Genomic DNA, 20,821 nt, shown 5'->3' with positions numbered 1-20,821 from the left:
CCTGCAGACCCACTTCGCCTCATGAAGTATCCCCACTGCAGATGGGGAACGGGAGCTTGAAGCCAGATCCTTTGTGCAGGTCCACGCGCTTAGTACAGTGTGCACTTAACTGGTACATCACTGCCCCGGAAAGTCCAATCAATGCTTTATCCACTGCAGCACCTCCTGGACCTCTTTCTTTTTCTTTCTTTCTTTCTTTCTTTCTTTCTTTCTTTCTTTCTTTCTTTCTTTTTCTTTTTGAGAGGGGCGGGAGAGACAGAGAAGGAGTGAGGCAGAGACACCTGCAGGCCTGCTTTCACCTCTGTGAAAGAAAGGAGTCGCCCTGCAGGCCGGGGAACTGGGGCTCGAACCCAGATCCTTCGCGCATGGTAATGTGTGCGCTGTTATACAGTGCAGTGGGCTGGGGGTGGGGTGGGGGTGGGGGGCCCTGCCCGCAGCCTCTGGCCTCTCCCCTCCGCAGAGCCCCGCCTGCGCTTCTCCCGGCCGCTGCAGGACGTGGAGGGCCGCGAGCAGGGCATCGCGGTGCTGGAGTGCCGGGTGCCCAACGCGCGCATCCCCACCGCCTGGTTCCGCGAGGACCAGCGCCTGCTGCCCTGCCGCAAGTACGAGCAGATCGAGGAGGGCGCGGTGCGCCGCCTGGTCATCCACCGGCTGCGGGCGGACGACGACGGCGTCTACCTGTGCGAGATGCGCGGCCGGGTGCGCTCCGTGGCCACGGTCACCGTCCGAGGTCAGCCGGGTGGGGGTGGTGCGGCCAGGGGCGGCGGGCCTGGCCGGGCAGGGGGCTGACCGCCTCGCAGGGCCCATCGTCAGGCGGCTGCCCCGCAAGCTGGACGTCCTGGAGGGCGAGAACGCGGTGCTGCTGGTGGAGACGCGTGAGGCCGGGGCGCAGGGCCGCTGGAGCCGCGACGGGGAGGACCTGCCAGCCATGTGCCAGAGCAGCTCGGGCCACATGCATGCCCTGGTCCTGCCCGGGGTCACCTGCGAGGACGCGGGTGAGGTCACCTTCAGCCTGGGCAGCTCCCGCACCACCACCCTGCTCAGAGTCAAAGGTGAGGTGGAGGGGTGGAAGAGGGACATCGGGGGTCCCAGAGACCACCTGCCCCTGCCCCTGCAGACTCATCAGGGTGGGGGGCAGCTGGGACTCCCCATCCCTGCCCCACAGAATCATCAGAGTAGAGAGTCAGGCAGCTCGGTGGTGCAAAGCGCAGGTGGTGCAAAGCGCAAGGACCGGCGTAAGGATCCTGGTTCAAGCCCCTGGCTCCCCACCTGCAGGAGCTCACTTCACAAGCGGTGAGGCAGGTCTGCAGGTGTGTCTGTCTTTCTCTCCCCCTCTCTGTCTTCCCCTCCTCTCTCCATTTCTCTCTGTCCTATCCAGCAGCAATAACAGCAAGAACAACAATAACTACAATAATAAAACAACAAGGGCAATAAAAGGGAATAAATAAATAAATAAATATTTTAAAAAGAATCATCAGAGTAGAGAGGAGTACAGCTGAGGATCCAGGACACCCCCAGCCTTCCCTGCTCTCCTAGACTCATCAGGATGGGGGGTCATCTTAGGGCCCCAGGACACCCCCCAGCCTTCCCTGCTCCTTCAGACGCATCAAAATAGAGGAGGGGGTCATCTGAGGTCCCCAAGAACACCCCTACCCTTCCCTGTTCCTGCAGAAACATCAGGGTGGGGGGGAGCTTCTGGGAACCTCCTCCCCCCTCCCCCCCAGAATCACCACAGTAGAGGGGGGACACTGGGAGATCCTAGACATCCCTTCACCCTTCCCTGATCTCGCAGACTCATGGAGGGGGGTACTTCTAGGAGGCCCATGAATCCCCTTCCCACTCTCCTGCAGACTCATGAGGGAGGGTCTTCAGGGAGTCCTGGACATCCCTCCCATCCTTCCCTGCTCCTGCAGACTCACCAGGGTGCGGGGAGTGGCTGGGGTCCTGGTGACCCTGGCACTGAAGGCAGTCATCCTGTGGGGGCCAGGGCAGGGAGCTCCAGGCAAACACTGTCTTCCTCTCAGGCATCAAGCACAGCCCCCCCGGGCCCCCCGTGCTGGCAGAGATGTTCAAGGGCCACAAGAACACAGTCCTGCTGACCTGGAAGCCCCCAGAGCCACCCCCCGAGACCCCCTACATCTACCGCTTGGAGCGGCAGGAGGTGGGCTCGGAGGACTGGGTCCAGTGCTTCAGCATCGAGAAGGCGGGGGCCGTGGAGGTACCGGGGGACTGCGTGCCCGCCGAGGGCGACTACCGCTTCCGGGTGTGCACCGTCACCCAGCACGGCCGCAGCCCCCACGTGCTGTTCCACGGGGCGGCCCACCTGGGTGAGTGGGTGGGCGCCCGCACCTTCCCTCCCCACACCCCCCGCCCTGCGTGTCCGTGTCCCTGAAGTCTGAGCCCCGTGTCCACCCCCCACCCCCACCCCCGTCAGTGCCCACCGCACGCCTGGTGGCCGGCTTAGAAGACGTGCAGGTATATGACGGAGAGGATGCGGTCTTCTCCCTGGACCTGTCCACCATCATCCCAGGCACCTGGTTTCTGAACGGAGAAGAGCTCTCAGGCGGCCAGGCTGAGGGCCAGGTGGAGCCAGGGGCCCTGCGCTACCGCATGGAGCATAAGGGCCTGCGACACAGGCTTATCCTACGGGCTGTCGGGCACCGGGACAGCGGGACCCTGGTGGGCTTCAGCTGCCCGGGAGTGCAGGACTCGGCTGCCCTCACCATCCAAGGTGGGTGCTGGAGAGGACCCTGAGGGCTCTGGAGGCAGCTCCTGCCCCCAGCCCTTGCCTCTGGCATTCCTATGTCACCAGTGAGTGAGTGAGGACAGCAGGAAGGGCTTGCCCCCCCCCAGGCTTGTGGCTTTGGGGTGGTCTGTGCCCCAGGAAGTGGGCATAGTAAGGACTTAGCAAGGGCAGTGCTTGCAGCACCGCTCATGTCAGAGTCTCCTGTGGGCCTGGGTGAAGATGCAGATTCCCAGGCCCGCAGTGACCGGCGGTGACTCACCCAGCTAAGCGAATGTGGTACTTTGCTCAAGGACACATGCAAGGACCTGAGTTCGAGTTCCCGCTCTCCACCTTCAGGGGGAACGCTTCATAAGTAGGTCTGCAGGGGTCTTCTGTCTCTCCCCGTCTACCTCCGCCTCCCCTCAATTTCTGTCCTATTAAATGAAAAAGAGAGAGAGAGGGAGAGGACCAGAAAGAATAGATGCGTAGTGCCTGCACCAAGCCCCAGCAACTAGAGGCAAATTGATAAATAAGTAAATAAACAGATCTCCAGGCCCCCTTGGGGGGACTGGCCTGAGAGTCTGCATGTCTGGCAGGCTGGGATTTCTGTGCAGCCAAGGCCCTGCTCTTCAGAGCTGAGAGTGTGTGTTAAGCCTGAACTTTCTGTCAAATGTTTTGTAAGTTCTATTTATGCTTATTTTTTAGTTAATTGATTTACTTACTATAGAAAAAGAGAACTAAAAGGAGAAGGGTGAGGAGCGGAGAGAAACAGAGACACCTGCAGCACTGCTTCACCTCTCGTGAAGCTTCCCTGCTGCAGCTGGGGACCAGGACCTGGAACCTAGATCCTCGCACACTGTAATGTTTGTACCCAATCAGGTACACAACCATCCAGCCCCAGCAGCCCATTTAATTTAATATATATATATATTTATTTATTTATTTATGTATGTATGTATTTTATTTGATAGGACAGAAAGGAATTGAGAGGGAAGAGGGAGAGAGGGAAAGAGAGACAGAGAGATGCCCGCAGCCCTGTTCTACCACTTGTGAAACTTCCGCTCCTGCAGGTGGGGACTGGGGGCTTGAACCTGGATCCTTGTGCATGGCAATGTGAGTGTGCCACCTCTCAGCCTCTCTTTTTATTAAGAGAGAGAGCCAGGAGCCAGGAGCACCACTCCACTGTGGCTTATGTTGTACGTGGAATTGAATCCAGGGCCTCGGACATGCATTTCCTGGGCTCTGCATCTGACTTCTCTTCCCCAGGTCACAAAATCTTAGTTTATCTGTTTGTTTGTTTGTTTTGTCTCCAGGGTTACTGCTGGGCCTCAGTGCCTGCAGGACTCCACCCCTCCTGGTGACTACTTTCTTCTTACTCTCCTCTAGCGAGTGAGAGACACAGTGAGACAGAGGGAGAGAGATTCAGAGAGAGGAGAGACACTCTGGCACCACTCGACCCCTCATGACGTTTCCCCCCTTCAGGTGTCCCCATGTGGTGACCCAGGGCTCGAACCCAGGTCCTTGCCCTCTACCAGCTGAGCCACTTGTCAGATCCCCCAGAACTTTTTTTTTTTTAGTTTAGTTTGTTCTATCCATATGAGACCTTCACATGGGGAAGAAAGAGAAGGGGGTGTGGGGACGAGGGCACACCTGGCTGAGTACACACATTACAGTGCACAAGGACCCAGGTTCAAGCCCCCACTCCCCACCTACAGGGGAGGAGTGCTTCATGAACAGTGACACTGTGCTGCAGATGTCTCCCTCTCCTCTCTCAGTGTCTCTCTGTCGCTGCAAAAATAAGTAAATAAATAATAATATTGGGCTACAGACACAACATCATGCTTCCGCAAAAAAGACTCATTCCTAAGGCAGCAAAAGTCCCAGGTTCAGCCTCTAGCTCCACCAAAAGCCAGAGCTGACCAGGGCTCTGGTAAAAACAAATACATGAATAAATAATAAATATATCTTTAAAAGATATATTGAGAGAAAGAGGAGGCGTGGGGTGGCCAAGTACTTGGGATTGAACCCAGGTCCTCAAGCATATAAGTGTTGCACTATTTCCCTAGCCCCAACACACACACACACACACTCTCTCTCTCTCTCTCTCTCTCTCTCTCTCAAATATTTTATTTGACTTATTTCAATGAAAGAGAGAGAGACCACAGCACTTCTCAGCTCTGGCTTATAGTGGTGCTGAGGATTGAACCTGGGACCTCAGAGCCTCGGGCATGAATGTCTTTTTGCAGAACCATGATGCTGTCTCCCTAGCACCCCCTTTCTGTCTCTCGATCTCTTTCTCATTAGATTTTTTTAATCAATTTAATAATGATCGACAAGACTGTGAGATTAGAGGATACAATTCCACACAATTCCCAACACCGTCCCCTCCACTGGAAGTTTTCCTGTTCTTTATCCCTCTGGGAGCCTGGACCCAGGAACATTATGGTGGGAGGTCTGGCTTCTATAACTGCTTCTCTCTGTTTCCCTCTCTCTCTCTCTCTCTCTCTCTCTCTCTCTATATATATATATATATATATATATATATATATTTTTTTTTTTTTTTTTTTTGCCTCCAGGGTTATCACTGGAGCTCCATGCCTGCACTACAAATCCACTGCTCCTGTGGCCATTTTTTCCCCAATTTTTTGATAGGACAGAGAGTAATTAGAGGGGTGGGGAAGATAAGAGAGGGAGTCGGGCGGTGGTGTAGCAGGTTAAGTGCAGGTGGCGCAAAGCCCAAGGACTGGCATAAGGATCCCGGTTCCAGCCCCCGGCTCCCCACCTGCAGGGGAGTCGCTTCACAGGCGGTGAAGCAGGTCTGCAGGTGTCTGTCTTTCTCTCCCGCTCTCCGTCTTCCCCTCCTCTCTCCATTTCTCTCTGTCTTATCCAACAACGACATCAATGACAACAACAATAACTACAACAACAGTAAAAAACAAGGGCAACAAAAGGGAAAATAAATAAATAAATAAATAAAATTTTAAAAAGAGAGAGAAAGAAACGACACCTGCAGACCTACTTAACCGCTTGGGAAGCAACCCTCCTGCAGGTGGGGAGCCCGGGGCTTGAACCAGGATCCTTGCACTTTGTACTAAGTGTGCTTAACCCAGTGCACCACCCCCCGTCCCCCTCATTAGATTTTTATGAGAGGAAGAGGTGGGGGGAGAGGGAGGGAAGCAGAGTAGACTCCTTTGCTGGCACGTGCGATGCTGGGGTGGGACTTGAAACCTCATACTCAACAGCCGACACTCGGCCCACTGTGCCCTGTCCTGGGCGGCCCCCAAACACTTCAGCTACCACCCAAGGCACGGGCAGCTCGCCCCTCACTCTGAGCCCCTACCCCAGGGGGGCAGAGTGGACCCTGGGGCGCCCCAAGCTGAGACTGCCGTCTCTCCCACAGAGAGCCCCGTGCACATCTTGAAGCCCCAGGAGCGCGTGTGCCTGAGCTTCACCACCTCGGAGCGGGCGGTGCTAACCTGCGAGCTGTCCCGGGCGGACTTCCCTGCGCGCTGGTACAAGGACGGGCGGCCGGTGCAAGAGAGCGAGGCCCTGGCTGTGAGCGTGGACGGCCGCAGGCACCGCCTGGTCCTGCCCAAGGCCGCCCTGGATGACAGTGGCGAGTTCGAGTGCCGGACGGAGGGGGTGTCCGCCTTCTTCAGCGTCACTGTGCGAGGTAGGAGCCCCGGGGCCGGCCGGGGGGCTGCCAGCTGAGGCTGAGGCTGAGGGCCTGCAGACCCTGCCCCTCAATTCACCTGCTGATGGGGGCAGGGTGGCTCCAGGGAGGAGCTAGTAGCAGTGGACATGGTTGCATCACTTTGCCCCTACTCTCTCTTCTTTATTTGATAGGAAAATGAGAAACTGAGAGAGGAGGAGGAGATAGGGAGAGAGAAAGAGAGACACCTGCAGCCCTGCTCCACCAATCGTGAAGCTGCCCCACTGCAGGTGGGGACCAGGGGCTTCAACCCAGGTCCTTGTGCACTGTGATATGTGCACTCTACCAGGTGTGCCACCAATAAAGCACATCCTTTTTCATTTAATCTCCACTGCTAGAGGAAGGGCAGTGAACCTACAGTTCATGGGTGAAGAAACAGGGGGCCCAGAGAAGTTGGTGACTAGTCCATGGTCACACAGTCAACAGATACCCCAACTGGGTTCACACCCAGGATGGTGCCTGTCCCAGCCCAGGCAGGCAGTCAGTCGGGGTCCATGGGTCTGACTGCTTCCACTTCATCCCCAGAAGCTAGCTGTCAGTGCATATGCTCCCCCACTAGAATGCCCAGGACAGTGTGGGGGAGATGGCAGAATAATTGTGCTGAGGGAGTCAGGCGGTAGCACAGCGGGTTAAGCGCACGTGGCACAAAGCGCAAGGAGGCATAAGGATCCCGGTTGGAGCCCCCGGCTCCCCACCTGCAGGGGAGTCACTTCACAAGCGGTGAAGCAGGTCTGCAGGTGTCTGTCTTTTTCTTTTTTTTAATATTTATTTTATTTATTTATTCCCTTTTGTTGCCCTTGTTTTTTTTATTATTGTCGTTATTATTGTTGTCATTGTTGTTGGATAGGACAGAGAGAAATGGAGAGAGGACGGGAAGACAGAGAGGGGTAGAGAAAGACAGACACCTGCAGACCTGCTTCACCGCCTGTGAAGCGACTCCCCTGCAGGTGGGGAGCCGGGGGCTCGAACCGGGATCCTTCCACCCGTCCTTGTGCTTTGTGCCACCTGCGCTTAACCCGCTGCACTACAGCCCGACTCCCCAGGTATCTGTCTTTCTCCCCCCCCCTCTGTCTCCCCCTCCTCTCTCCATTTCTCTCTGTCCTATCCAACAACAACAATAATAACTACAACAGTAAAACAACAAGGGCAACAAAAGGGAATAAATAAATATTTAAAAAATAATCATAATAATTGTGCAGAAAGACTCTCCTGCCTGAGGCTCCAGTGTTCTAGGTTCAATCCCCAGCACCATCATAAACCAGAGGTGGGCAGAGCTCAATAAAAATTTAAAAATATAAAACTAAAAATTAAAAATAAAACCCAGGACAGAGCCTGGGAACCTCATGTGGAGTGTGGTCTTGTTCCAGCCAAGGGCTCCTGCAGGCCCTGTCTGAATGCACCCTGTGCCCCGGGGTGGGTGGGGGTGGGTGGGGGTGTGTGTGGCGGTCTCTCCCTATAGAGGTGGCTGCCCCAGGAGGCTCTGAATTCATCCTCCCCTCGTGCCCATGCAGGATCTCAGGCACTCGCAGCAGGCCTGCGCCACCCCTGCCCCCTGCGTCACAGGCTCTGTGAGAGTGACCCAAAGGCTCCTGTGTCCCCCCCTCCCTCGGTGACCTCTGAGTCCCACCAGGAGACCCACCTCCCCTGTCAGCATCTCCCGCTGCAGCCCCAATGGCCTCCCAAGAGGGGAGGGTCACCTGGGAGAACTTCCAGTGTGGACTCCTGGGCCCTGGACCTGGCGTGTCCGTGCGAGTCCCCTCTGCGGCCCGACCCCACCTGCAGACCCCCCCCCCCTTGCACAACCTGGACCCCTGAGCCCCGCCCCCACCTGCAGACCCCGGGTGCACATCCTGGACCCCTGCACCCCGCCCCCACCTGCAGACCCCCCCTGCACATCCTGGACCCCTGAGCCCCGCCCCCCCCTGCAGACCCCCCCTGCACATCCTGGACCCCTGCGCCCCGCCCTCCCCTGCAGACCCCCCCCTGCACATCCTGGACCCCTGAGCCCCGCCCCCCCCTGCAGACCCCCCCTGCACAACCTGGACCCCTGAGCCCCGCCCCCACCTGCAGACCCCACCCTGCACATCCTGGACCCCTGCACCCCGCCCCCACCTGCAGACCCCCCCCCAGGGTGCACATCCTGGACCCCTGCGCCCCGCCCCCACCTGCAGACCCCTCTCCGTGCACATCCTGGACCCCTGCGCCCCGCCCCCACCTGCAGACCCCCCCCAGGGTGCACATCCTGGACCCCTGCGCCCCGCCCCCACCTGCAGACCCCCCCCGTGCACATCCTGGACCCCTGCGCCCCGCCCCCACCTGCAGACCCCCGTGCACATCCTGGACCCTGCGCCCCGCTCCCCCCCCCCGTGCACATCCTGGACCCCTGCGCCCCGCCCCCCCTGCAGACACCCCCCCTGCACATCCTGGACCCCTGCACCCCGCTCCTACCTGCAGACCCCCCGGTGCACATCCTGGACCCCCGGGAGCACGTGTTCGTGCACGCCATCACCTCGGAGTGCGTGGTGCTGAGCTGCCAGCTGTCTCGCGAGGACGCCCCGGTGCGTTGGTACAAGGACGGGCTGGAGGTGGAGGCGGGCGGGGCCCTGGTGCTGGAGAGCGAGGGTCCCCACCGCCGCCTGGTGCTGCCCGCCGCCCAGCCCCCCGACGGCGGAGAGTTTCAGTGTGAGGCGGGAGAGGAGCGCGCCTACTTCACAGTCACCATCACAGGTGGGACGGGGCTGGGGGGGGGAGGGCAGGGCGCAGGGTGTGGGGGAGAGGGAGGGGTCACTTCACGCCCTGCCCCTGTTTCCCTGCCCCCAGCAGGTCCGACACCTCCCCACCTCATCCCCAAACTGTCAGCTGCACCCTGAACTCCAGTGAGTGCAGACAAAAAATGATTTTGGAAAGTATTTTACTTATTTATTTTGGATAGAGACAGAAATTGAGAGGGAAAGGGGAGATAAAAGAGGGAGGGAGAGGGAGTCGGGCGGTGGCGCAGTGGGTTAAGCGCACGTGGAGCAAAGCGTAGGGACCGGCTTAAGGATCCCGATTCCAGCCCCCCCGCTCCCCACCTGCAGGGGAGTCGCTTCACAGGTGGTGAAGCAGGTCTGCAGGTGTCTGTCTTTCTCTCCCCTCTCTCTCTGTCTTCCCCTCCTCTCTCCATTTCTCTCTGTCCTATCCAACAACAAAGCAACGTCAACAATGGCAATAATAACCACAACGAGGCTGCAACAACTAGGGCAACAAAGAGGGAAAAATGGCCTCCAGGAGCAGTGGATTCATGGTGCAGGCACCAAGCCCAGCAATAACCCTGGAAGGAAAAAAAAAAAAAAAAGAGGGAGGGAGGGAGAGAGGGAGAGGGAGAGAGAGACCTGCAGACCTGTTTCACTACCTGTGTGAAGCGGTTCTCCTGCAGGTGGGGAGCCGGGGCTTGAAACCAGGTCCTTGGGCACTGTAGTGTGTGCTCTCTACCGGGCCATCACCACCACCTCCGCTTTTTTAAAAAATAATTTATTGTAATGAAAGAGAGAGGAAGACCAGGACACTGCTCAACCCCAAAATGTATTTCCTTAAAAGACTGACTTATTTGGGCTGGGGAGACAGCATCATAGTTCTGCAAAAAGACTCTCCTGCCTCAGGCACTGAGGTCTCAGGTTCAATCCCAGCATCAGAGCTGAACACTGTTCTGGCGATTCCCTCTCTCTCTCTCTCTCTCTCTCTCTGCCTCTCTCTCTCCCTCTCCCTCACTCCCCCTTTCTCTCTCTCTCCCTCTCCCTCACTCCCTCTCTCTCTCACTATCTCTCTCTCTGTACAGCACTCTCTTCTCATTAAAATAACTTAAATGTGTTTAAAAGATTGACTTATTTACTGACTTTTTAATTTATTTTTATTATTATATTATTATTTTATTTTTAATTATTTCTTGACTTATTTATGAGGGAGGGAGAACCAGAGCATCACTCTGGCCTTAGTGATGTCAGGGGTTTGAACTGGGGGCCTCAAGCTTGGAAGTCCAGAGCTCCAGCCCCTGCACCGCCTCCTGGGCAGCAAAAGCTGCATTTCTGTGAACTCCTGATGTGAGTCCCGGGAACGCACCGCCATCTCAGGGCTCCCGAGGCACCAGCCCAGGGGGGGCCCTTAGGGATGGTCGTTGAGCTGGGGCAGGGGCTGGGCCAGATGGACCAGACAGTGTGCTCAGTGGCCTCCAGAAGCCCCCAGCTCGGCCTGAAGAGCCGCCCCTGCCCCTCCATGGCCCCTGTGCTTTGCTGCCCACGGCTGCGTCCCCAGCTGCAAGAGACGGTCCAGCGTCCGCGGACACAGCTCACCTCCTTCCCTGATGCTTTCCCACCGTCCGCCCCTCCCTCCTGGCCCCCCAGACGTGTCCTCCTGGATCGTGTACCCCAGCGGCAAGGTGTTTGTGGCGGCTGTGCGCCTAGAGCGGGTGGTGCTGACGTGTGAGCTGTGCCGGCCCTGGGCTGAGGTGCGCTGGACCAAGGATGGCGTGGACGTGGTGCAGAGCGAGGCTCTGCTTCTGCAGCAGGAGGACGCCGTACGCCGGCTGGTGCTGCCTGCCGTCCAGCTGGAGGACTCGGGCGAGTACCTGTGCCAGATCGACCGCGAGGCCGCCTCCTTCACCCTCACCGTGACAGGTGCTGCCCAGCCGGCCTCAGAGAGGGGAGGGCTGAGCCCTGGGAGCCTGGAGTCAGGGGGGTTGTGTGGGTGGAGGTGCCCTGGGTGGGGGGACAGAGTCCTGGGAGCCCTGAGCCAGCACCCTGGGGTGAGAGGCTGTGGGTGAAGGTGCCCTGGGTGGGGGGGACAGAGTCCTGGGAGCCCAGAGCCAGCACCCTAGGGTGAGAGGCTCTGGGTGGAGGTGCCCTGAGGTGGGGGACAGAGTCCTGCGAGCCCTGAGCCAGCACCCTGGGGTGAGAGGCTCTGGGTGGAGGTGCCCTGAGGTGGGGGACAGAGTCCTGGGAGCCCAGAGCCAGCACCTTGGGGTGAGAGGCTGTGGGTGGAGGTGCCCTGGATGGGGGGGACAGAGTCCTGGAAGCCCAGGGCCAGCACCCTGGGGTGAGAGGCTGTGGGTGGAGGTGCCCTGGGTGGGGGGGACAGAGTCCTGGGAGCCCAGGGCCAGCACCCTGGGGTGAGAGGCTGTGGGTGGAGGTGCCCTGGGTGGGGGGGACAGAGTCCTGGGAGCCCAGAGCCAGCACCCTGAGGGCCTGTGGACGAATTGCTTAGGGACTGAGCCCTGGAGAGCCTGGGGCGGGGGCTGTGGGTGAATGGAGGGAGTCCCTGTCCCAAGGAGCCCAGGGCCCAGAGTCTGAAGCAGGCTCCTCCCCAGCTCCGTGGCCCTGGAAGGTGGTGCTCCAGGGGTACCCCTGCTGCTCTGCCTCCTGAGTCTAGCCAGGAGGCAGCCCCTTCCCCAGGGGGGCGCACTCGGGCTGTCCCCGCCCCTCGTCCCCAGGCCGCCTGCAGACTTCTTCTGTTTGACCCACAGAGTCTTACCAAGGGCAGGACGGCTCCCATAACAGCCCGGAGCTAGGCGTCCTCTTGAGAAAGCCAAAGACCCAGCACCTCTGGTCCCGCTTCCCCCCGTGGCGACGCTCGGCTGGCGCTGAGTAGCAGCTGCCCCTCCTCCCCCATAAAGGCAGGGGGTCAGGGCCGTATTCCTCTGCCCCCCTCTCCTTCCTGCTTCCCAACACCCCCAGCCCCACGCTGCCTCAATAAACACACGCAGAATCCACGCACAGTGACACCTGGCGAGTGCTGTGAGGGACTAGGGCTGAGGGGACCGGGCAGGGGGTATCCCCACCCTGCCGGGGTGCCGTGGTGGCCGTGGGTCCGTGGAGGGAAAATCCACAAGGATCCTGCGGGCGTGAGCTCCTGCATCGGGCTTGGATTGGCAGGTGCCCAAGGCTGGGGGCGCTCTTCCCTCCTCCCCATGAGCAGCAAGGAAGGAAGGGTATCAGGCAGCTCTGGGGGGCCAGGCTGAGGAGGGGACGGTGAAGTGGAGGTGTGGGGGTCGGGTTTGAAGCAGGAAGAGCACGCGGGGACCTTGGAAGTGGCGCTGGCTCCTTGCTGTGGTCTGGGGAGATGGCAGCCCATAGTGTTTGTCCAGCGTGTTAAGTCTAGGGGGTAAGGGGGTTTGGGGGGCACTACAGGGGCTTGGCAGCTCTGGGCAGCACAGAAGATGCCTACGGGCTACCCTGGAGTGACTCTCCTACCTGCCAACCCCAACCCCTTGCCACATGCCCCAGCTCCCTGCCCTGTCCCAGGCCCCCAGGCCTCTTGCCCCCAGCCCCCTTTGCCCTACCCTGCCCCAGGCCCCCTATTCCCCAGCCCCCTGAGCCCTAAGCCCAGCCCCCTGCCCCTGCCCCCCCCTTCACCTGCCCCCAGTCCCTGCCCTGCCCCAGCTGGCAGTGAATCCTCCAGCCTCTCCCACCACCCACCTTTCCCCCAATCCTGGCAAGACTCCATGGCCACAGGCACACATGCTTCTGACCACTCTTGGCCACCAGACTCTTCACCAGAAAGTTCACCCCAGAGAGAATCAAGAGCCCCCTCCCATCCCTGTGCCCCAGCCATCCTGTCCCCTCTCCCGTTGCTTGCTGGGTCCCCAGAGAACCAGCCTGCCTCCTCCAGGGCGAGCCCATGAGGGATGTGGCTTCCTTGCGGAGGCCCGGCGGAGTGTGTGCTGGTGGACACGTCTGCCCTCGCCTTGGCCGAAACCCCAGGCCTGAATGACCGCGGAGGGAGCGCGCAGTTCCGCGCCTGGCCACAAGGGGGCCAGAGAGTCAAGGAGCTCCGAGGTGTCCTGGAGGCCGAAAGACTGCAGGGGCGGCCAGGTGCCCCCAGCATGGGCAGACAGCACTCAGCGCCCCTGAGCTCTCCAGTGTAGATGCGAACCCTCCCTGTAGAGGCATGAGAGTGTCAACAGTCGAAGAGGGGCCCCTGGGCCTGCACGGAGCATCTCTCCAGCGGGCGGCAGTTCTGGGCTGGAGCAGGTGCAGCTGTGGTCCTGAGGGTCACTCGGTCATTCTGCACCTCTGTTGTCTGGAAAAATAGAGAAAAAATACTCCCTCACCTTCACTATGTGGCCACCCAGGTTCAAGCTGGGCCCCCAGGGCCCTAGGGGTGGTAGCTTCACTACTATGGCCTCTCCCTCTCCTCTCATTTAAAAAAATTACTTTGAAGAGGAAAGAAAATATCAAAGCATCACTCTGGCACACACAGTGCCGGGGATCAAACTCTGGACCCCATGCTGCAGATTTCAACATTTTATCCCCTGTACCAGCTCCCAGGCTGCTGTCTCCTTCTAAGTCCTTCATTTTTATTTACTTATTTATTTTTAATATAGAGACAGAAGGAAAGGGGGAGGGAGAAAGAGACAGAGAAAAGGAGAGAGAAAGGAGACAAAAAGGTGAAGAGGGAGGGAGGAAGAGACAGAGAAAGACATCCGCAGCACTGATCCTGGAGGTGAGGACCGAGGGCTTAAACCTGTGTCTTCGTGCATGGTAACGTGCGCTCTACTGAGTGCACCACCACTCAACCCTTTCTCTCCTCTCTGAAAAAACCGACCCAGTGCTGTCAACTACTAGTGATGAAAAAAAAAAAGGAAAAACCCTACTTGCCCGGGTTGCTGTGAGGGCTAATGTGTGGAGTGCTGACGGCTGCTCCTGGAGCCCGGGGGAGTCCCATGTAAGCGTCTGCCCTCGCTGACACACGGCCCCTTAGTCAGTTTCAGAATTTAGAACTCTGAAGGCTTGCTGCAAGCCTGGTACTCGGTCATCTCAGCAAAGCCTTAGTTTAGCTACTGTTAAGTTGTGTCTTTGCTTTTATCACCCTTCCCTGGGGTCAGCGTGTGTGTGTGTGTGTGTGTGTGTGTGTGTGTGTGTGTTTTCTCTCCTTCTTTGTCCCTCCTCCCCTCTCTGTCTCCGTTTCTCTCTCTCCTCTCTCTTCCTGTTACACTGCAGACACGCCAATGTGATTGATTACAGCAGTGCCCTGTGGAGACTCTCGGGGGGAGAAGGCATGACAGATTCACCATTTCCGGAGCAGACTGGACATAGTAGCCCCCCCCCCCCGTCCCCAATGCCTCTGGTCCTCCCTTTCCGGGGAGAGGGGACTCCAGGCAGGCAGGCGGCTGTGTGACCCAGCGGTCGCCCCTCTGCAGAGCCCCCTGTGCACATCCTGCACCCCCAGGACGAGGTGACCCTGCTGGCCGAGAGCGGGGAGCGCGTGGTGCTGAGCTGCCAGCTGTCTCGCGAGGACGCCCCCGTGTGTTGGTACAAGGACGGGCTGGAGGTGGAGGAGGGCGGGGCCCTGGTGCTGGAGAGCGAGGGTCCCCACCGCCGCCTGGTGCTGCCCGCCGCCCAGCCCCCCGACGGCGGCGAGTTCGTGTGTGATGCCGGGGATGACTCGGCCTTCTTCACAGTCACTGTCACAGGTGGGCAGGGGGGGCTCCCTGGGGTGACGGCCAGGTGGGAGGTTCAGCCAACCCTCTGCTGCCCACATTTTGGGGGCGCCCTTGTCGGTCCCACTCCTCCTCCAACTTCCTCTTCCTCAGTAACCATGACCCAAGGAGCCCAGCTGTGAGAAGCACTCATTCATTCATTCATTCATTCATCCACTCAGCTAGTACTAACTGAACAAGTAGGAGCTCAGCACTGTGCTAGATGCCAAGACGTGGGAGTGATTCCAGAAGAGAAAGTCGTCTGTCTTCGTGACCTAGTGAGGGAGACGACAGACAGACAGACAGACAACGTAGGTGCGAGAGCTGCCCAGGAGGTGGCCCAGTGAGTAGTGCTGGCTTTGAGAGTGTGCGCTCCGATCCCCAGAACCTCAAGTGCCAGAGTGGTTCTCTGGTTCTTTTTTCCTCTTTTGTTAACAAATAAGATTCTTTTTTTTTTTCCCCACCAGGGTTGCTGCTGGGGCCAGAGCAACAAATCTACTGCTCCCAGCAGCCATTTCCCCCCTTTTTTTTTCTTTCTATTTTAGTGGATAGGACAGAGATAAATTGAAAGGGCAGAAAGAAAGATAAGACACCTGCAGACCTGCTTCACTACTCATGAAGTGTCCCCGTGCGGGTGAAGAGTAGGGAACCCGGGTCCTTGTGCGTTGTCATGTGTGCACTCAACTGGACGTACCACTGCTCGGCCCTTATAAATAAGATTTCCTTTCTTTTTTCTTTTTTATTATCTTTATGTATTTATTATTGTATAGAGGCAGCCAGAAATTGAGAAAAGGGGGTGATTGAGAGGGAGAGAGACAGACACCTCCAACACTGCTTTTCCACTCCCAAAGCTTTCCCCCTGCTCTTGTGCACTGTAACGTGCGCTCAACCAGGTGCGCCACCACCACCCGGCCCCAAGATTTTCTTTCTTTGTTTTTCTTTTTTTCCTCTAGGGTTGTCACTGAGGCTCAGTGCCAGCGCTGTGAATCCACTGCTCCTGGCAGCCTTTTTTTTTTTTTCCATTTTATTGGACAGGACAGAGAAACTGAGAGAGGAGGGAGGGATAGAGAAGGCGAAAGGAAGATAGACACCTGCAGACCTGCTTCACTGCTTGTAAAGCGTCCTCCTGCAGGCGGGGAGCCGGGGGCTTGAACCAAGATCCTTGCACATAGTACTTTGTGTGCCTCACTGGGTGCTCAACCACCCCGCCCCCTGCCCCGAGATTTTATCACTAAGCCTCAGTGTGTACATGATGACTCCACCATTCCTAGAGGCCCTTTCTTTCTTTGAAATTTTATTTATTTATTTATTCCCTTTTTGTTGCTCTTGTTGTTTTATTGTTGTAGTTAATAATGTTGTCGTTCTTGGATAGGACAGGGAGAAACGGAGAGAGGAGGGGAAGACGGGGGGAGAGAAAGAGTCGCTGTGAAGCGACTCCCCTGTAGGTGGGGAGCCAGGGGCTCGAACTGGGATCCCTGCGCTGGTCCTTGTTCTTGGCACCACCTGCACTTAACCTGCTGTGCTGCCGCCCGACTCTTTTTTTCTCTCTTTCTTTTTGGATAGAAACAAAAAGAAATAGGGAGGGGTGGAAGGAGGAGAGAGACACCTACAGCCTTGCTCCACCACTAATGAAGTCTCCCCACTGCAGGTGGGGACCAGAGGCTTGAACACATGTCCTCGGGCATGGTAACTAGTGTGTTCTGCTTGGTATGCCACCACCCAGCCTCAATAAATGAAATCTTTAGGGGGCCTGCTGGTGGTGCACCCAATTAAGTGCACATATTACCGTGCATAAGGACCTAGGTTCTAGCCCCAGCCCCCCACCTGCAGGGGGGAAGCTTCATAAGCAGTGAAGCAGGGCTGCAGATGCCTCTTTCTCCCTTTCTATCTCCCCCTCCTCTCACTGTTCCTCTACCCTATCCAATAAAATAGAAATAAAGAAAAAATGAGCCACTGGGAGCTGGCACTGAGCCCCAGTGATAACTCTGGTGGCAATAAATAAATGAATGAATGAGTAAAATAAATCTTTAGAAGAAGTGTGAGTGGAGCTGGCTTTCCAGGCGGTGGAGTGAGGACCGCAGGGAGAGGTGGCCTCAGGGCCAGGGGGAGGGGGTCCACCTCTTTCTGGCCATGTGCCCATGGGCCAGTCACTTCCCGGAGGCATCCTGGTCTATAAAGCAAAGTCTGGGGGAGCACATCTCCTGAGGAGGCCTGGGAGGGCTGAGGGAGCACCTGCCCTGTGCACCAGCTGCACCGAGCACCTGGCATGCAGTCAGCACTCACGGGCTGGGTGGGCATTTGAAGCTTTGACCCGAGAGGGCTGAGCATTGCCCCAGAGGCAGGGGGAGGCCCAGTGGCTGGGCCCGAGTGTCCCCACCACTTCCCTGCCTGTGCACCCCCAGCCCCCCCAGAGAAGATCGTGTGCCCGGCCACCCGCTCCCTGGACCTGCAGTTCCAGACACAGGAGCATGTGGAACTGTGCTGCGAGGTGGCCCCCACAGGCTCCCGGGTGCGCTGGCTCAAGGACGGGCTGGAGGTGGATGCGTCCGCCGCCTTGCTGCTGGGTGCCGAGGGGGCCGTTCGCACCCTGACCCTGCCCTGCGCGAGGCCCGAGGACGCCGGCGAGTACGTGTGTGAGACCCGCCATGATGCCGTCACCTTCAATGTCAGCCTGGCAGGTGGGTGCTCCGCCGGCTGCTTGGATGGGGGACGAGGCAGGGTTTCCCCCCAGGGCTGCGGCACTGCCCCACGCCAGCCTGCCTGCAGGATTGGGGTCTCCCCGGGGCCCCAAGTCTCAGCTTTTCAATGCCCCAGAAAAGCCCCCAAATCCATACATCCCGGCTCACCTCTCCTGAGCCCGTGCATCCCCACACCCTGCTCCCTGGCGGTGACCCCCAGGTCTAACCCCACAGACAGGTGCTGTGTTCTCTGAGGAGGACTTGGGACACCCTTCCCAGGAACCCTCAAATAGGATGAAAGCAAGGGCCACCACTAGGCCTCAGCTTGGCTTCTCTCCTGTAATGGGGTGACGCTGCTGTGTTGCTCAGCCTCTCTGGGCCCCAATTCTGAAGTGGGGGGCGAGATGAGGGGAGCCTAGGGGCCAGGTGGTGATGCTTCTGGCTGAGCACATATGTTAACCATGTAAAAAGACCCAGGTTCAAGCCCCTAGTCCCCACCTGCAGGAGAAGAAGCTTCCTAAATGGTGGAGCAGAGCTACAGTTCCACCTCTCTCCCTCTCTCTCTCTCTCTCTCTCTCTCTCTTCTCTCCTCTCTCCTCTCTTGATTTCTGTGTCTATCCAGTAAATAAATAAGGTGGAGGGCTAGTGCTTGGCTGACAGCTGACTGTGCAAAGCAAGGGATGGAGCAGATGATCTGTTTCTGTTGGGGGGGAGGGTGTCAGGCCAGGATGGAGTGTTGGCAGTGGGGTGTGCCCCCTTGTCCTTGGGGACACCCCCAAGGCCCCCACCACCCAGGAGGTTCCCAGGAAAGGTTTGATAAGTAACTGGGGAGGGGGGTCCTGTAGCTTCAAGAAAAGGTGGAGGGCGCCAAGTGGTGGCGCACCTGGTTGAGCGCACACATTACAATCAACGCACAAGGACCTGGGTTCACGTCCCTGCTCAACTGCGGCTTCACAAGCAGATGAAGCAGGTCTGCAGGTGTCTCTCTGCCTTTCTGTTTCCTCTTCCTCCCTCATTTTCTTTCTGTCCTATCAAATAAAAATAGAAAGGGCTGGGGAGAAAGTATAAGGGTCTGTAAAAGTCTCTCCTGTTTGAGGCTCCGAGACCCCAGGTTCAATCCCTAGCATCACCATCCGCCAGAACTGAGCAGGGCTCCGATCTTTCTCTCAAATAAAATAAATGAAATAGAATAAAAGGGGAAAAATGGACACCAGGAGCTGTGGATTCATACAGCAGGCAACTCGCACCAGTGATAACCCTGGTGGCAATAATAATGATGATGATAGTGGTAATAATGATGATGAGTGATGATGGTTGGGAAGGAGAAGGGGACCTCAGGCCAGTCTCGCCCCTCTGGTTCCCTCCAGAAGCCCTGCCCACCAAGCTGCTCTCGGAGCTGACCCCGCTGACAGTCCAGGAGGGCGAGGATGCCACATTCAGATGTGAAGTGTCGCCCCCCCACGCGGAGGTCACTTGGCTACTGCGCGGGGACCCTGTCACCCCGGGGCCCCTGCTGCAGGTGGCGAAAAGCGGTTCCAGCCGCACGCTGACCCTGCGGGGCTGCCGACCAGCAGACGCTGGGACAGTGACCGCCCAAGCCGGGGACACGGCCACGACCGCCCGCCTGCACGTCCGAGGTGGGTTGGGGTGGATTGGCCTTGTTCCCTGAACCCATCCTGGAGGCCCATGAGTGGGGGGTGTCCTCTAGAAGCATGTCCCTCCCCTAAACCTATGACGCCCCACCCCACCCCCAGAAAAGGAGCTGCTGTTCCTGCGGAAGCTGCAGGATGTATGCACAGAGGAAGGCCAGGAGGTCTGCCTGGAGGCGGAGACCGACCACGTGGGTGCGGCGGGCTCGGTGTGCTGGGTTCGCGGCCAGGAGCCCCTCCCCTCCGACCAGCGCCTGGCAGTGACCCAGGAGGGCTGCCTCCACCGACTCTGTATCCACGGTGTCCTGCTGGCCGACCAGGGCACCTATGGCTGTGAGAGCTCCCACGACCGCACCCTGGCCAGGCTCAGCGTGAGGCGTGAGTGCACCACCCCACCCCCCCGCACTCCACATGGGGCGCCCCGCAGACCGCCCCCACCAAGGTGCTCAGTGCAGAGCATTTCTTTTCCTCCCTTTCCTCCCTCCCTTCCTTTTTTCTGCCAGAGTTATCCTGGGGCTCCATGCGTGCTATTTTCTCTGTGGCCATTTCTCCCCCCCCCTTTTTTTTAAATTTATTTATTGTTTCCAGGGTTATCACGGTGGTTCGGTGCCTGCACTACGAACCCACTGCTCCTGGAGGCTATTTTTTCCCCCTTTGTTGCCCTTGTTCTTTGTTGTTGTTGTTGGACAGGACAGAGAGAAATGGAGAGAGGAGGGGAAGACAGAGAGGGGGAGAGAAAGACAGACACCTGCAGACCTGCTTCACCGCCTGGGAAGCGACTCCCCTGCAGGTGGGGAGCCGGGATCTTTATATCTTTATACCGGTCCAGTCCTTGTGCTTCGCACATACTGCCCCCCCCTTAATTTTGTTTGATAGGACAGAAAGAAATTGAGAGGGATGGAGGAGACAGAGAAGGAGAGAAAGAGACACCTGTAGAAAGAGCCCTTTGTTGCTCTGAAGTCTCCCCGCCGCTGCAGGAGGGGAGCCTGACCTAGAACCCAGGTCCGTTCTAGGTCCGTTCTGTGACTGGTGCCCCAGGTGCCCAGGAAACTGCAGTCAGGGTCAAAGGGCGCGTAAGCTCCCTGAGCCCCTAAGCCTCGGCCACCAGCCCCGCTCTCTCCTGTCTCCCCCACAGCGAGGCAGCTGAAGGTACTACAACCCCTGGAAGACGTGATGGCTGAGGAGGGGGGCAGTGCCACCTTCCAGCTGGAGCTGTCGCAGGAGGGCGTGGCCGGGGAGTGGGCCCTGGGCGGCGTGCTGCTACAGCCTGGCCCCAAGTGCCACATGCAGGCAGAAGGCCAGACCTACCGCCTGGTGCTCCACGGCCTGGGCCTGGCCGAGGCTGGCTGCGTGGCCTTCACCGCCGACTCCCTGCGCTGTGCGGCCAGGCTGACTGTGAGAGGTGCGGCCTGAGCGCCCACCGCCTGCCCACCGGTGTGACACCGCTGAGCCCTCGGCATGTGGCTCCCACTGGCACCACCACCACCACCCCCACCAAGCATGTCTGTGGCCTTGTGGTCAGCTGATACAGCGCTGTGAGAGTCCCCCTCTGCTGACCATTGACCACTCCTGTCCCTCTGGGCCCCTTGGCTGTCACTCACTCACTAA

At 58.3% G+C, this 20,821-nt stretch overlaps 2 protein-coding genes across 5 annotated transcripts in view; one reads left to right on the top strand and one right to left on the bottom strand.

The window, feature by feature from the left end:
• Positions 1-20,821, bottom strand: part of STK11IP (serine/threonine kinase 11 interacting protein) — a 136,687-nt gene that overhangs the window by 40,621 nt on the left and 75,245 nt on the right. The window lies entirely within an intron of this gene.
• Positions 1-20,821, top strand: part of OBSL1 (obscurin like cytoskeletal adaptor 1) — a 29,950-nt gene that overhangs the window by 6,191 nt on the left and 2,938 nt on the right. For 2 of the 3 annotated variants that reach the window (XM_060193652.1, XM_060193651.1), the window contains exons 2-13: positions 461-730; positions 801-1,052; positions 2,025-2,327; positions 2,435-2,731; positions 6,126-6,398; positions 8,892-9,164; positions 10,814-11,086; positions 14,608-14,880; positions 17,289-17,564; positions 18,932-19,201; positions 19,319-19,591; positions 20,349-20,615. In XM_060193652.1, the coding sequence (XP_060049635.1) occupies positions 461-730; positions 801-1,052; positions 2,025-2,327; positions 2,435-2,731; positions 6,126-6,398; positions 8,892-9,164; positions 10,814-11,086; positions 14,608-14,880; positions 17,289-17,564; positions 18,932-19,201; positions 19,319-19,591; positions 20,349-20,615 (3,300 nt within the window). Of the gene's footprint in view, positions 1-460; positions 731-800; positions 1,053-2,024; positions 2,328-2,434; positions 2,732-6,125; positions 6,399-8,891; positions 9,165-10,813; positions 11,087-11,931; positions 12,178-14,607; positions 14,881-17,288; positions 17,565-18,931; positions 19,202-19,318; positions 19,592-20,348; positions 20,616-20,821 lie in introns of those variants that run through there. The other variant, XM_060193653.1, reaches the window with a different exon arrangement.

Source organism: Erinaceus europaeus, chromosome 7 (assembly GCF_950295315.1).
Source record: "Erinaceus europaeus chromosome 7, mEriEur2.1, whole genome shotgun sequence".
NCBI lineage: Eukaryota > Metazoa > Chordata > Mammalia > Eulipotyphla > Erinaceidae > Erinaceus > Erinaceus europaeus.
Note: the sequence above shows the minus strand (reverse complement) of the source record. Positions and strands in the feature narration are given on the sequence as shown.